We start from the raw sequence: 14,004 nt of genomic DNA, 5'->3' as shown, positions 1-14,004 counted from the left end.
AAAAAAAGCAACTACGCTTGAAAAAAATCTCTGCCTCTTTTCTCCCAAGAATTTAGAACTGGTGTCGTCACAGATGAGTATTAGATATTATCCTTTTTCCATTCCTATTTCATCTCCTTTGTTACTCTCAAGAATACAACCGTAGAACGTAGAACTCAAAACTAAACAAATAATATTAAAACCAATTGTTTCTTTATTTTTGCAGGTGGTGTCGCACCAAGAGCTGATAAGGAATCGTAAGTTATTTGTGCTTTGCTATGTTAGTTAAACAGCATGTGCACATGCCTCGCAAAACTTCACTGGTTTGCCTGGATGTAAACGTAACAATGCATTAACAATTATTTAGATTTAGATTAAACTAACAATGCACATTTAGCTTAGCAATTTCATTATTAACATTTTTTTAAATCAGAATTACTGATATGAGGAAAAATGACTGTATAAAAGCATGTGTAAATGATCTTGTTAAAGCTTGTTGCACATTCACTTGCATTTATTACTAATTTAGAGAACTTCTCTTTATTGTACTTTAACAAGCATTACTATTTAATACTTCACTTAGCATGCATATTTTCTAGTTGACTAAATATGGTATGTCTTAATTTCTCTGCTATTCACAAAATGGTAAATAGTTACTGAGTCTATGGTGGTAGCATCTTTTCTTTAGATTGGAAATGAACATGAAAATTAATATGACCGAAATCATACCACTTATGATGAATTAAATCATGACGTAAACTAAATCATGACATAATTCTAACTGTTACATACGTTTAATTGAATAAGCATGAAATAAATGATTTAAGGATTTATATGTGCGATAATAAATATAATTGTGAGTACCACACTATAAATACATGTTTATAATCCGTGGTTTATAGTCAGAGGGCGGCAATAGAGGTATTTGGGAAATATAACAATGTAATACTTTTGCTATAACCTGGAATTCATCTTTTGTTTCTTGTATATATGAAATTTCTCTTTCATACATTGTTTTATTACATTTTAACTGAAGTAAAAACAATAAAATAAAATCGTCAATTTATTTATTTATTTATTTATTGTTAAATCTGCAGAGAACTTTATAAAATAATTATTGTATCTTTCAACAGTCTTCTCAATAAACAGATCTTTAATAAATACAGAGTTCTGAAGCCACAAGTAGAAATAGTAAATCGGAAAAAATGACGTTAAAAAAATTTGGTCTATAAAAATTAGAAATAATATTGTTGGGAACAAGTGCGCTAAACAACATATCGCGTATATCACTCAATTAAACATGCACTATTAAACCGTCAGTAACTCTTCATGGACTCTAATGCTAGGGGATTTATTCTTATCATCTTGACTACTGTTCCGTAGCAATATTTATCAATAATTTTTTAAGTAATAATACAGCTTTTACTGTTGGAAAGCTAAATTTATTTTTTATTAAACAAAAACAAACAAACAAACAATAAAACACCAACGTAACAGATCAATTAATTACCACTCTTTGATTAAGAAAGGTAATACAATATTGTTTTTCTCATGAACAAACATGTTCAATTTAAACAACGTTTAAATGCTCAAACTTGACCTCTTATCATTACATATGCTGCTACCAGTTCGAAGGTAAATACAACTTCGTAACATCCAAAAAATATTATATAAGTTTGCTTTTATCTATTTCAGTGGTAGATTGCGTGCGATGTTATACCGTTGGTCTCAATTGTCGAACGACAGGAAGAAAAGTGGTGCACCAGATCAAACATTCGAAATACCATATGTTGATAGTGATCAAGCTGAAAATGAAAGGCAAGCAGAGATTACTTTTGTCCATATTTTGCCACGAAATAAAAGGCAACCTGAAGTATTAACTATAAATAAATTTATAAATGATAATAGGTGAACGGTAATAACTAACAGTTACTCAAAACTTAACGAATAAAACAGGAAAAAGAGTTTCGCTACTATATCTAACTGTCACTGAAACATTTTTTTTTTTTCTTTTTTCTCACGGTACATTTCTCAATTTCAATATGTAGAGTTAAGAAAATAGGGTTACTACTTTTGACACATTATTTCTATCCAAGCTTTTGACTGATTGATTCATATACAGGAAATGGATGAAATTGAAACAGTGTACTGTGTAAGTTCACAATTATGCATTATAACGGTGCTGAAGGACAATACAACATCAATTTGTTGGAACAAAAGTGAATGACTTAAGTCCTGCACGGTCACTGAGCGGATTTTAAGTCACACTTCGTGTAAAACACTACCTAAAGATGTTTTCTAAGTCACTTTTGGGAAATAACAGTGTCTAATAATAGATCGGACGCTCCGCAGGGTATGGTCGATCTAGGATTAAGAATTCTAAGCTTTCAACATCTAAGGCCATTTAGCCCGTCACGTATGAGGGATGATGTCCCTCGGTGAGCACACTATCCGAAGAAAGGGGAGGAAGGAAGCAACCTGGGACCTATAAGCTAGGTACTACCCCAGCATTTGTCTGGTGTGAATAAGAAAAAGCCAGGAAAACCTCGTTCAGGATGACTGGCTTAAAAATAGTTTTTACACTTTTCCGACTAAGTGCCCTACCGGGAATCGAGCCCGAGACCGTTCGCACCGAAGGCGAGAGCGTTAGCGACCGGGATATGGCAGACTCGAACTGACTTTCATGCCAGTCAAAACACTCTGTCACCAATTTTCTAGGTGTATTTTTGTTGGTCGTCAGTCGCTACTAATCAGTAAATAATGACTTTCTACACAAATCAAATCCATTAATTTATATATGGATTTTAAATCTTTCTTTATCTTTGATTCTCGTGTGTTGCATAAGAACGCAATTTTCAAGGTCTTGTGCATATATTACATGAAGTACCTATTTAGAATATGAAAGTTCATCAATATAAGAGTACATAAAATAAAAATAATTATTTATAAAAAGGATTAGAGAGAATTCTAGATTTTTGATTTCTTCTTTGTGCAAGATTTAGTTTACCGGGACTCGGTTAGTTTATACTACAAGCTAACGTTGCTAACCTTTCAGAGGCATTCTAATTTGTATGCTGAAAGATTGTTTGAGAACCTAAAAATTTATGAGTCAAGAAACCTACAAATTTAAATATAAAAGAAATGTGTTTGTATATTAAAAGTAAATTAACTTGTAAAGTAAGTTCCGAGGTCAGGAGTCGATTTAAGGTTGGTTTAAAGGATAAGTTTTGCCGATAGATGGCACTACAGTCTTCGTATCTCTTCCATGTATTTTTTTTTTTTTTTTTTTTTTTTTATCTTTCACGTAAATTCACGATTTCTCTTACAAATTCCAAACTACAGACTTCAAATTTTTAGAAAAGGAACTTCATAATTTATCGAAGGCAATAATCCGTGCCGATATTTTATTTAGAATTTTCTTCATTGTTGAAATGACTTGATTTTTAAAATGGATATCCAAACCTTTAACAATTGAACTGTTTCAACAATGAAGAAAATTCTAAATAAAAAATCGGCACGGATTGTTCCCTTTAATAGGTTACGAAGTTCCTTCTCTAAAAATTTGAAGTCTTTAGGCTGAAATTTGTAAAAGAAATTGGAAATTTTCGTGAAAGGTAAAAAAAACATGGGAGAGATACGAAGACTGTAGTGACATCTATCGGCAAAACTTGTTCCTTTACACTAACCTTAAAGCCTTGTTGCAAGAATAATTCTCAGAGACATTTATAATACGACAACTTCAAGGGGAACTAAAAAGAACTTAATTTTCTATAATTGTAAGGCTAAGAACAAGCAAGGTAAGAAAAAAAAAGTGTTTTTGCTTCGCAAATAGTCACGAGTTTGAATCTCGCAGTCAGTCAGTATAACTGAAGTTTTCCAGCGTTTTCGTCAGTCACATCAAGATGTGGATTTTCTTCAGTATAGGACAATAATAACTTCCCAAAACTTCTTGTTAATCTTTCTTTGTTAAAACGTCCAGTGTAAAATGGGTTCAGAAGCTGTACCTTGGGTCGTATTTAAAAAAAGAAATTCATAAATTAATTAATGAGAATTGTCTTACTTCTAATTCCAATTCCTGACAATCTCTTGCACTCCAAATAAATTTCTCGGTGGCAAAAGTGAAACAGAAAGCCTTATTCTTTGAAACTTTATTCTTCCAAAACATCCGAATTTAAACATAGATGAGGGTTCGTTAGTGAAGAATTGGAGATAGTAACTAAAAATACATTCAGCATTGACACACTAACATACAAACTTCTCTGGCTGAATACTACTTGAGAAGAACGCACTACTGAGTTCACCATTTCACAGTGCGGTACATCACTACTTGACAAGCAGAAAACAACAATTTATAAAGTGTACCTTAACTGTTCTTCCTCGGTGAGTCCATTCAGTTATGTTCTAAATTCTTTAGGTTGGGACAAGCAGGGCATGTGCCCTGGGCGCACTTGTCAGAGGGGCGCAAAAGTGTCATGCCAACTGGAACAAATAGCAGCTACGATCCAGATCAGTAACTTGATGATTGTCAACGTGCTTGATGTCCCCACTTCCACAACTGTCTGGCTCTCTTGTATAATCCTTCATCTGAACACATTCGACTGATTTTACCCTCTGTGATCCACTTAAACTCGGCGGCACACATTGTTGCTAACTGAAAGCTCACTGTTTGTCGCTCATAACAGAGTTCCAATAAAAGAAAAAAAGAAAAGAAAACAAAAATGCCGAGCACCGTGTTATAGCAGTCTGTCTAATCTCGCTATTCAAAATCACCGTTTTCTCGTTTATTATTATTTGTCTCTTTCTCATTTTCCTATCCTCTCTTTACTTTTTATCTCTGTTTCTTGCTATTTTTTTCTAAAATATAATAACTATGCTATTCCTGTCGAAGCGGTTGTAGTATATGCAACAAAGAGAGGCACTTTCTTTTCATTTCAATTGTCGCCTAGAAGATGGCATTTGTATGTCTGTGACGGCATCTTTGTTTTCAAAAACTTTGCCGTTCTAATGAACAATTTGACTTTGAAGCAAGAGTTTATCGGGTTTGCGTAACATTAAGATCTTCTATTTAAGAAAGAACAACTCCCGTAGTTTTAATGAGTTAGAAAAAACCAAAGAAGAAAATGTGTTGTTTCATATTCTGTGATCGTAGCGTTCATAAAACATTGAAAACTGAAGTTTTTGAAAATGCACAAAATTCGGTTTTAAATGCAAAGGTTTATATAGTAACGCAATGAAACGATACTATTCTACTGACAGAAAGGAAATGGGGCTGTAGGATCGGAAGAGACAGCAAATAGAAGCAGAAACTGAAAACTCCAGTAAGTTCTTTCTTTCGAATCTTCTTTAAAGAACCTGAATCAAATACTTCAGTAACCTCGAATACCCGATATCCGATGGATCTCAGGCTGCCATGTGGGATTACGAAGGTAGATCATCTGCAAATGTGTTACAGAAATAGGAGATCAATCGAGCGTGTTTGATAAAATGCTCTTCATCTACAGGAGAACAAGACAGTTACGTAAGTTGTGATTGAGTACAGTACGAAACACTGAAACATTGATATGTAACCTAGAACTGGAACAAACGCGGAGTCTAAATTGTTATACAACAAATAATTGAACAGCGTAGCTTTGGATGTCTGGAATTTTATGGGAATACAGAGGGATCTCTGTTGCCTAATTAGTTGACGATAGAAGTACTACGCGTAGGTGTTAGAGTACGTATTTTCAAAGTAAATTAGGGACATCTCACACCAGAGAATTAGCACTCAGTGAACAATAGTTGCTTTAAAAGAAAAAGTAGGTAACAGTTGTGACGAGAAAGTAATTTACTCATGGCTGTTTTATTCTTCTGAAAGGTCGATATTTTTATTTTCGTCCCTTCTCTTTCTCTTGCAATCAAGTCACCAGTCTGCATTAGAATATGAAACAGAATTTAACTATTGGAAAGCACCTGAAAGGATGAGCGTTAACGAAAATGCTAAGACACATGCTTCCTTCAAGCAGTGTATAACGACTTATCAAAAGATAGTCGTAAACCTGATTCGTTTGCTGGGATAAAAATCCGAAGTGGTAGTAATTCTTTGGCATAAAAATATTAGTTTCGATATTTAAATACCATTAATCTCACCTTTTTAATAAAACTGACAACGTCTATAAACGCTGTTCAACTGGTTTATTATTTGATATAACTTATAATATCCTTTTCTTAAAACTGTTAAGTACACAAACTCACTGACTAGTTAACCATAAAACATGTTCGTATCATCAACTATCCCATAATAATCACTTACATATATTAAAAACAATCTTCTTTTGTTAATATAAAAATGAACATTCTACTAAGTATAGTGCATATGTATGAGTACTTTCTGCCCAAGGTACAGGTAAATATTACACAAACCAAAGTATTTTGTTGTAAGTGGAGGGATTTTTCTTTTAATCTCGAAAACAGAGAAACTATAGATGCATTGATGTAGAACTTTAAACAAGGATTTCAAGGAAAAGATAAAGATAGCGTAATATATTGAAAAGTTTATTACTTTGTTATTAAAATTCCTTGCTACAAAGAAAACTACTTCACAGTAACGTAATTAATTTCGTAGCATTTATCAAATGGCTTTCGTTTTCGATCCAATTTTGAAAAAAAACACATACTTTTAACAGAATTGATGAATTGATTTTGATTGACCACACGAGCGGACAAAATAATAATAATAATAATAATAATAATAATAATAATAATAATAATAATAATAATAATAGATATAAAAAAAACGGTAGAAATTCTGGCGTTGAAGCAAAAAGGCTTCAGTGCAACATCAGAATAATAACACGAAAGTCACGCGGCTCAGCAAGTTATTCCTTCCTAGTTGACGCCAAAACAGGAACTTTTAAATCAATACTTCAGCATTCCTCGAGAATGCAGGCCTATAGGTAAATCGGAACAGACAGGGAAGTAATGAAGGAATCCAGAAGTAGAAAATTAACTAACTTTGCGGAAGTTTTGGTAGGAAAGAATATTTGCCTCATGTGCCAGCATTTATTGTTAACAGAAAAAAAAGAAGAAAATTACAGAATGTTCATCGAGCCTTGAGACTACAATAGTTATGAAAAAAAAGATAAATAAATAAAATCTTCTTTATGGAGGTACATCGCAGGGAATCGAATCCAGGACCTCTAGGATGGGTTACGGAACTCCAATTTAGCGTCCCTTTCAGCAGCGAGGCTATATGAGACGGGAATATACGCCACTGATTCTTTTACTCTTGTTGTTTATTCTCCATGAACGAAGATTCAAGACAGAATCGAAAGCTTGAAAGTTTAAGGAATTTACAGGAATCAGAATTTGAAGTCAGTGAAACAATTGCTAAAATTCCTGAGCGTCTTAGCACATTATCAATAACATAAATAAAAATTCGCAAAATCTGGAAAGCGGGAAATAAAGACATAGGAATCGATGACTTTATCACTCATAATCAAATTGAAGTCTGCTGCCCTTAAACTTTGGTGAGCTATAGCGTAAAGCAGTTTAGTGTAATTTATAGTAAACGAATTCCATTGCTAGTATACGAATATCAAAATGTTTATTAAATTTGTTCATTGAAAGCACTACAATCGCTCATTGTCAAAACATAGAGATTCAAAATCATGTTGTATAATATATGTTAATTAGATACATAAACTAGAAAGAGTTGAGTTGAGTTGATTTTGACTTTAATATTCCTTTCAGCAGCGAGGCTATATGAGATGTGGACCTATTGATTAACGTGGAATCCGAACCACATTAGCTCCCGCCGCGAATCGAACACGGGTCTTCCATACCAAAGACGCGTACGTTTACCACTTAGCCACGGAGGAACTGTTAAACTAGACAGAATAACGAAGTATGTCTTGTCAGACGTATGGGTAGAGAGTTATGTATTATACCTCAGGATTGAATAGTAAAGTAAAACGAAATCAGAAAAACGAGTTCTTTGTTTTTATATTTGTAAAACTAACCATATCTGCATCTGCAGACCAGATATGTTCTAACAGTTAATAAATAAGAATCACTATACACAAATCATGTATTGGAAGGTTTTGAGTGAACCTCTGTGTTCGTATCAGTTCATCCGTTTTTCTTTACGATTTGGTACAAGTCTATCATTATCGTAATAATGATATTTCAATTAAAAATCTTAAATTCTAAAGATTAATACCATATAAGAAACATATTAAATTGGATGCTTCTAGTAATTCGTGATAGCATTGCTTTCCTTAACTACTTGTATTTAGTCTTATTCTATTATTTAGTTGCTTTTTAAATTCACATTGCACATTGCACATTGCACACTCTTTCTTTTGTTTTAGCCACTATGTATAGTTATAACTTGTACATATTCACAATGATAAACATGTAGATAAAGTGGCCATAAACTGTGGAAAATCAACGTGATAACGTACTAATCTCTTATGGTTCAGTGTTCTATAGTTCTTTTCTTCAGAGTGAACAACAAAATTCCTTATGTTCGTGAGTTAGCGACCAATTTTCTCGGTATGAAAAATGACCAAAAAAAAAAAAAAAAAGTTTTATCTGAGAAGGAGAAGCTTGCTCCGTCTCCCAAATGGGCAACTAACATATGCCATTGGGTTCAGTATTGCATATGGTACCTCAGCATGTATAATTGAGGTAGACAGGATTTGGATTAGCAATCCCCTTTTGAATTCAAGATCATTCCGAAAATTGGTTGGTTTTTGTAGGGATGTGCTTATACCATGGAATTCGGTTCCTTATGGGCCTGGGACATCCCCTGGCACCAAAAAAGGAACCTGAGGTTGACACTCTGGATGTTAGTAGACTCTTTCCACTAGGAGAACTTCCCCCACAACTGAAAGATTAGGTCACAAATTAATCATGTAATGGGCATAACCTATTACTCTATTTGTGATTTGGGAGTTCGCGACCTACATCGCAAAATGGCGGAAGACTCCTTTGTGCAATGGTAGTGAGTTCAACTGTGAGTCTATGCTACCACTGAGAATAGGAAGACATTTTTCTCCTTGTACCAGCTACATCTTGAGTATTAACTCTGTCAGTGAATGATACTCAGTACATTGGGTATCTATCTGTGAAACTCAAGAAAACATGGAAACGATAGTGTTATCTGATAGGTCGTGATGGGATCAGAAGCTTAAGGTACTCACCGTAATAAAGGCCTGAAGTCAGCCCAGGGGAAGCACAATAGCTTGCCATCATCTGAACCATCTCTGTCAAATGGGAAGAGAGAATTTGAAATAGGAACAGTATTTATAGAGATTAAGTTTTTCTTTTCTTTAGTTTAACTCTCCATTGTTAGCACGGAAGTTTATGAAACACGACTCCAAATCGAATCTGGAATTTCTAGCACCAAGAAAGAGTATTAACGCTTTAGCCAAAGGAAAACTTTTGAGAAAGATATCATTACGATGCACTCGTGCTTTTCCGAATGTCAAAATATTGTTACCCAATATAATATAGTATCAGAATGGAAACAGATTATACAGCGCATGTACGAGTAATAGTAATAAGAATAATACACATCAAAAATAAATGAATCAGTATTTCTGAAAAGATCATGAGTCAGAAAATAGCAAGTTTGTTTATTCCAACTTTTTGGAACAACAATTGCTCATAACAAGTTGTTTATTTCGTACAGCGAAAAGAAAACTCTACTTTTCCAGTGATCGATCACTTCATGTCTATCAGGCTTTTCAAAAATTAAACAGTTCTTTGTTCAATTTTTCATAACTTTACTTTTCTGACCCATGACCTTTACAAAACTACCGATTCAAATGTATCGTTAAGTGCAAATTTTTGTAGAGTAGTAGCCCATCGTCTTGCAGCATAGTAGCATCTGTTCTTTGCTAGGAAGCTAGGAGTAACCACGTTGCAATTGGGGCGTGAACAGGTGAGCAGAAATTGTGCTTGTGTTACTTTTGCTCTTCTATCCTGGCCATTAAGAGCACCTGATCTAATTCTCTATGAATTTTCTCACCCTAGAATTTTACGAAAAGTTATACAAAGAATTGAATCGTGGCTGTAATTGCTACCATTGGCCAATGGGTATTACAAAACGTATGACAGCAACTAGATTACAAAATTGACATCTCCCGCATCATTAAAGGTGAATGTATCAAGTTCACTGTATTTTACAAAATCTTAATGAAATGTTGCAATTAATAGTATGCTTTTATTATATCTACTTTCGCTGTTTTTTAACAGCCTCTAGTACTTTAGGAAAATAAAGATTTATTTCGTGCTTAGATAGAACAATTCCTTATGTTTTGAATATTTTTTTCGTAACTCAATTTTCTTTGTAACATTTCTTAGTTGGTCTTCGAAAGAAACGAAGTCTTTAATCCACGAAAATTTAAAATTTTGGTATTGTGTGTAAAGAGGATAGCGGGAAAGGGTAAAATATGCACATTAATTATATATATATATATATATATATATATATATATATATATATATATATATATATATATATATATATATATATATATATTTCTTTTGCTTTACCAAGTTTTCTTATCTAGTTTTCCAACTGTCTATTACCAAAAAGCGAAATTAACTCTTTCAGTTTATGTTTCTTCACTTAAAGAAATCGTACAGTGAAACAAGTACCATCTTTATATATAAAAATTCTACATACATATTTTTCTGTTATATTTTTTAAAAAATTCTCTTTCCTGTTTTTCTTTTTCCTATATATATAGAGGTAGTTGGTGAGCACTTCAAATTATATACCCGTAGCCAAACTCTCTATATTAACATTGTGGCGTGAGTACCTTAGTATTTTGGAACATGGATTTCTGGATAGTGCACATATTAGTTCCTGAGTGAAGTCTTGACCCGACTATGGTAGGTCCCATAGTTTTGGAGCTATGGACCTTTAAAGTTCATTTTTTCATGTTTTCGGCAGCCTGTAACTCCGAAAGAAAGGAACTGTGCACCCAAGTGATCTATACTCTTTGTCTTGTCTTGGTGTCAGGGATCACCTCCCAAACGTTGTCGGTGTTGTTTCGAAACACCCGATATATATATCCTTAAACTTACATTTTTACTTACACAAAAGGTCTGAATAAAATTGTGACAGTCTCCACAGTTTTTACAGAGATATATCAAAATCACTGAGCCTGAGCCTGATTTATAGGTACTAAAATAAATTTTCAAAATCTTGTTACATTTCGGGACTTAACAGTTCTTTCTGATGCAGTGCAAAAACATCAAAGAATTATGTGTTTTTGATGTATTTATGAGCCTGGATTCAGTGAAACTTATTCAGTATAAGAAGAAACAAAGCGAGAACTTTTCGCATAAGACAGAAAAATCCGTTTCTTTTATTAATCTTCTCGTACTTGTCAAAACATGTGAAGTGGCATGAACTCTGCATATCCATCATATACGTATTATTATTATTATTATTATTATTATTATTATTATTATTATTATTATTATTATTATTATTATTATTACAATTAATAAGCAGGTTTAAAAAAGTTTTTAAGTACGAAAAGGAAAAAAGTTCGTTTTTTCCTACGTGAAACTACTCATGCTTTATAAACAGATTTTGAAAATCTTATTACATTTCGGGACTTAACAATTCCTTCTTCAGGCTTCCTTCGTGATGCAAAGTGTAAAGAAGATTGTGGTGCACTGCCGAAACATCAAAGAATTGTAAGCATCCATTTGTTCATTCCATTCGTTGTCTGTAGTGAACGTGTATGGAGTTGATGTGCACTTTTGCTGTGGGCTGTATTTGCACGAAATAAAATTTCACACAATATATGCTAACATCCTGAGGAATTTTAACAGTCATTTTACTAACTTGAAATTTTGATTCCTGAAAATATCTTACACTTCCTACCCTTTCTGATCTCACCAAGAGCCGTGTTCACGGAGGATAAAATAGGGGAAAAAGTAATAAAAATATAAAGGTAACCAAGAAAGTTCTATCGCTTTTTGTGGAGGTCTGTGTTAAATTGGTCCTCAATCCGTGAGTTGAATGCGAATGGAGATAAGGCGAAGATCACTTGTTGGTATGTGTATACCCAACATACTACCTTGTTGTGGTAGTTCAGACATTGTGAACATGCGGAAGGACAGAGTGAACATGGAATCTCCACGTGCATCGTAAGAGCGTGTATGCTGTACGAGTTCAAACTGGTATCAAACGCCGCTGCAGCAGGGTAGAAGATATGCCAAGCCTTTGGTGAGAGTGTCATGACTACACGAACAGTGCAGCGGTGGTTTAACAAGTTTAAGGACGGTGTCGAAACACTCGAAGACGTACCACGTACCGGAAGACCAACACATGTACAAAATGAAGATCTTCAAGATCTTCAGGCAGCAACTGAGGCGAAAAGTGGCCAGACATGTGAGGAACTGGGACTAATATTCAGGTGAGTGGATAAATCATTCGGCAGCATCTCCATCAAGTTGGGAAGCACTACAAATTGGGTCGATGGGTCCCACATGATTTGACTCCGAGCCAGAAAGCAACGCGAGCAGACACCTGTATTTCTTTGCTGTCTCGTCTGAGGAAGGAGTCATTTCTGGACATGTGATGGGAAGTGGGTCCTGTACGAAGCTCCACGGCGCCGTCATCATTGGTTAGAATCCTATGAACAGGTTCCAAAACAGCCGAAACTAGCAGTGCACCGAAGAAGGTTCTATTGTGTGTTTGGGGAACTGCTGGTGGGATCGTGCATCGGGAACTGCTACCAGCTGGTCAGAGCATCAATGGAACCGTGTACTGTCAGCAGTTGATCCGTATTCAAGAAAAACTTAAAACTCTAGAGACAGAATTTCTGAATCTCAAAGCATTTCTGAATCAGCTTCAGGACAACGCTAAGCTCCACGTGCCTAGGATGACCTGAGACACCATTCTACGCCTTGGATGGGAAAAACTATTGCATCCGCCATACTCCCCGGGCATTGCAATGTCCGATTTTTACCTGTTCCATTCCTTAGACAATCACCTTAGAGGACGCCAGTTCAGATCTTTAACAGAGATGCAAAATGCAATTGATACCTTCTTCGCTTCACGGCGCACCAAGTTCTACCGCGATGGAATCCATGGCCTTCCAGAACGTTGGGAGAAGGTCGTCGATGCTGATGGGAACTATGTTTGATCTTCCAGGTACGTCTTGGGTGACATATCGATGTTCGAAGCTGGTAGGTGAAAAAGCGACAGAACTTGGCTACCTTTATATAATTAAAATATAAAAAAACGGATTTACCATGGTAAAGTTGTACGAATAACATCTTGTTAATAGTTATCGTTCACAGGTGTGTCTCAAAATAACAGCTATTATATCGATCCCAATGAAAAATCGAGAGTCTACCAAATAAAGTGCAGTTAAAAGAAAAGACAAATCAAAACTTGATATCGATAAGAGTTGGTTAAACAACGAAGAAGGGACAGTAATAAAAAAATACCTACAGTATTGGTATAAAAACAAAAACATTAACACGAATTGGCAACTTGTCCTGTTTAAACAAAAAAGAATAAATAACTTGAGCCCGTCATTTCACAGCATCCTTTACTACCATTTGGTATGTGACCGGCACCTATCAATAAGGTATTTTTCGCGTTAATCTTCTCAGGTGAGTCTATTTTTTTTCTTTCGTATGTTTTTATTACTTAATATTCTATTCTTTATTGTCCTTGAACAAGGCTTCAGAGGAAAGCTAAAAGCTAATTTTTTTTTTTTTTAAAGGAATTTAATTTCAAGTAGGTAAAATAAAATTTCGTAGTTACTGCACACAGAACACATTTATCATTTATAAATATAACATAAATCTTAAGGAAACTTTCAAAACTAATCTTAAAACAATCATTTACCTTACTTTAAATTCTCGAGTTCACGAAATTCATACCGTGCTTCTTCTTCACATTTGACGTGTAACCGCAACAATTGACAAAGTGTATCGTTATTGCACTTCACCGGTGAGTCCATTCCTTTATATATTTCCTTGTTGCTGCTGAAAGAGACCCGA

The 14,004-nt window shown here is 34.4% G+C and overlaps 1 protein-coding gene across 1 annotated transcript in view; it reads left to right on the top strand.

The window, feature by feature from the left end:
- The window catches only part of LOC145661504 (fasciclin-3-like), a gene marked incomplete at its 5' end in the record, with an annotated part of 129,602 nt that overhangs the window by 80,509 nt on the left and 35,089 nt on the right, over positions 1-14,004 (top strand). The window contains 2 exons of the mRNA XM_081726822.1: positions 206-236; positions 1,675-1,797. Coding sequence (XP_081582948.1) covers positions 206-236; positions 1,675-1,797 — 154 coding nt within the window. The remainder of the gene's footprint in view (positions 1-205; positions 237-1,674; positions 1,798-14,004) is intronic.

This window comes from Thermobia domestica, chromosome 10, assembly GCF_964235325.1.
Source record: "Thermobia domestica chromosome 10, izTheDome1.hap1.1, whole genome shotgun sequence".
NCBI lineage: Eukaryota > Metazoa > Arthropoda > Insecta > Zygentoma > Lepismatidae > Thermobia > Thermobia domestica.
Note: the sequence above shows the minus strand (reverse complement) of the source record. Positions and strands in the feature narration are given on the sequence as shown.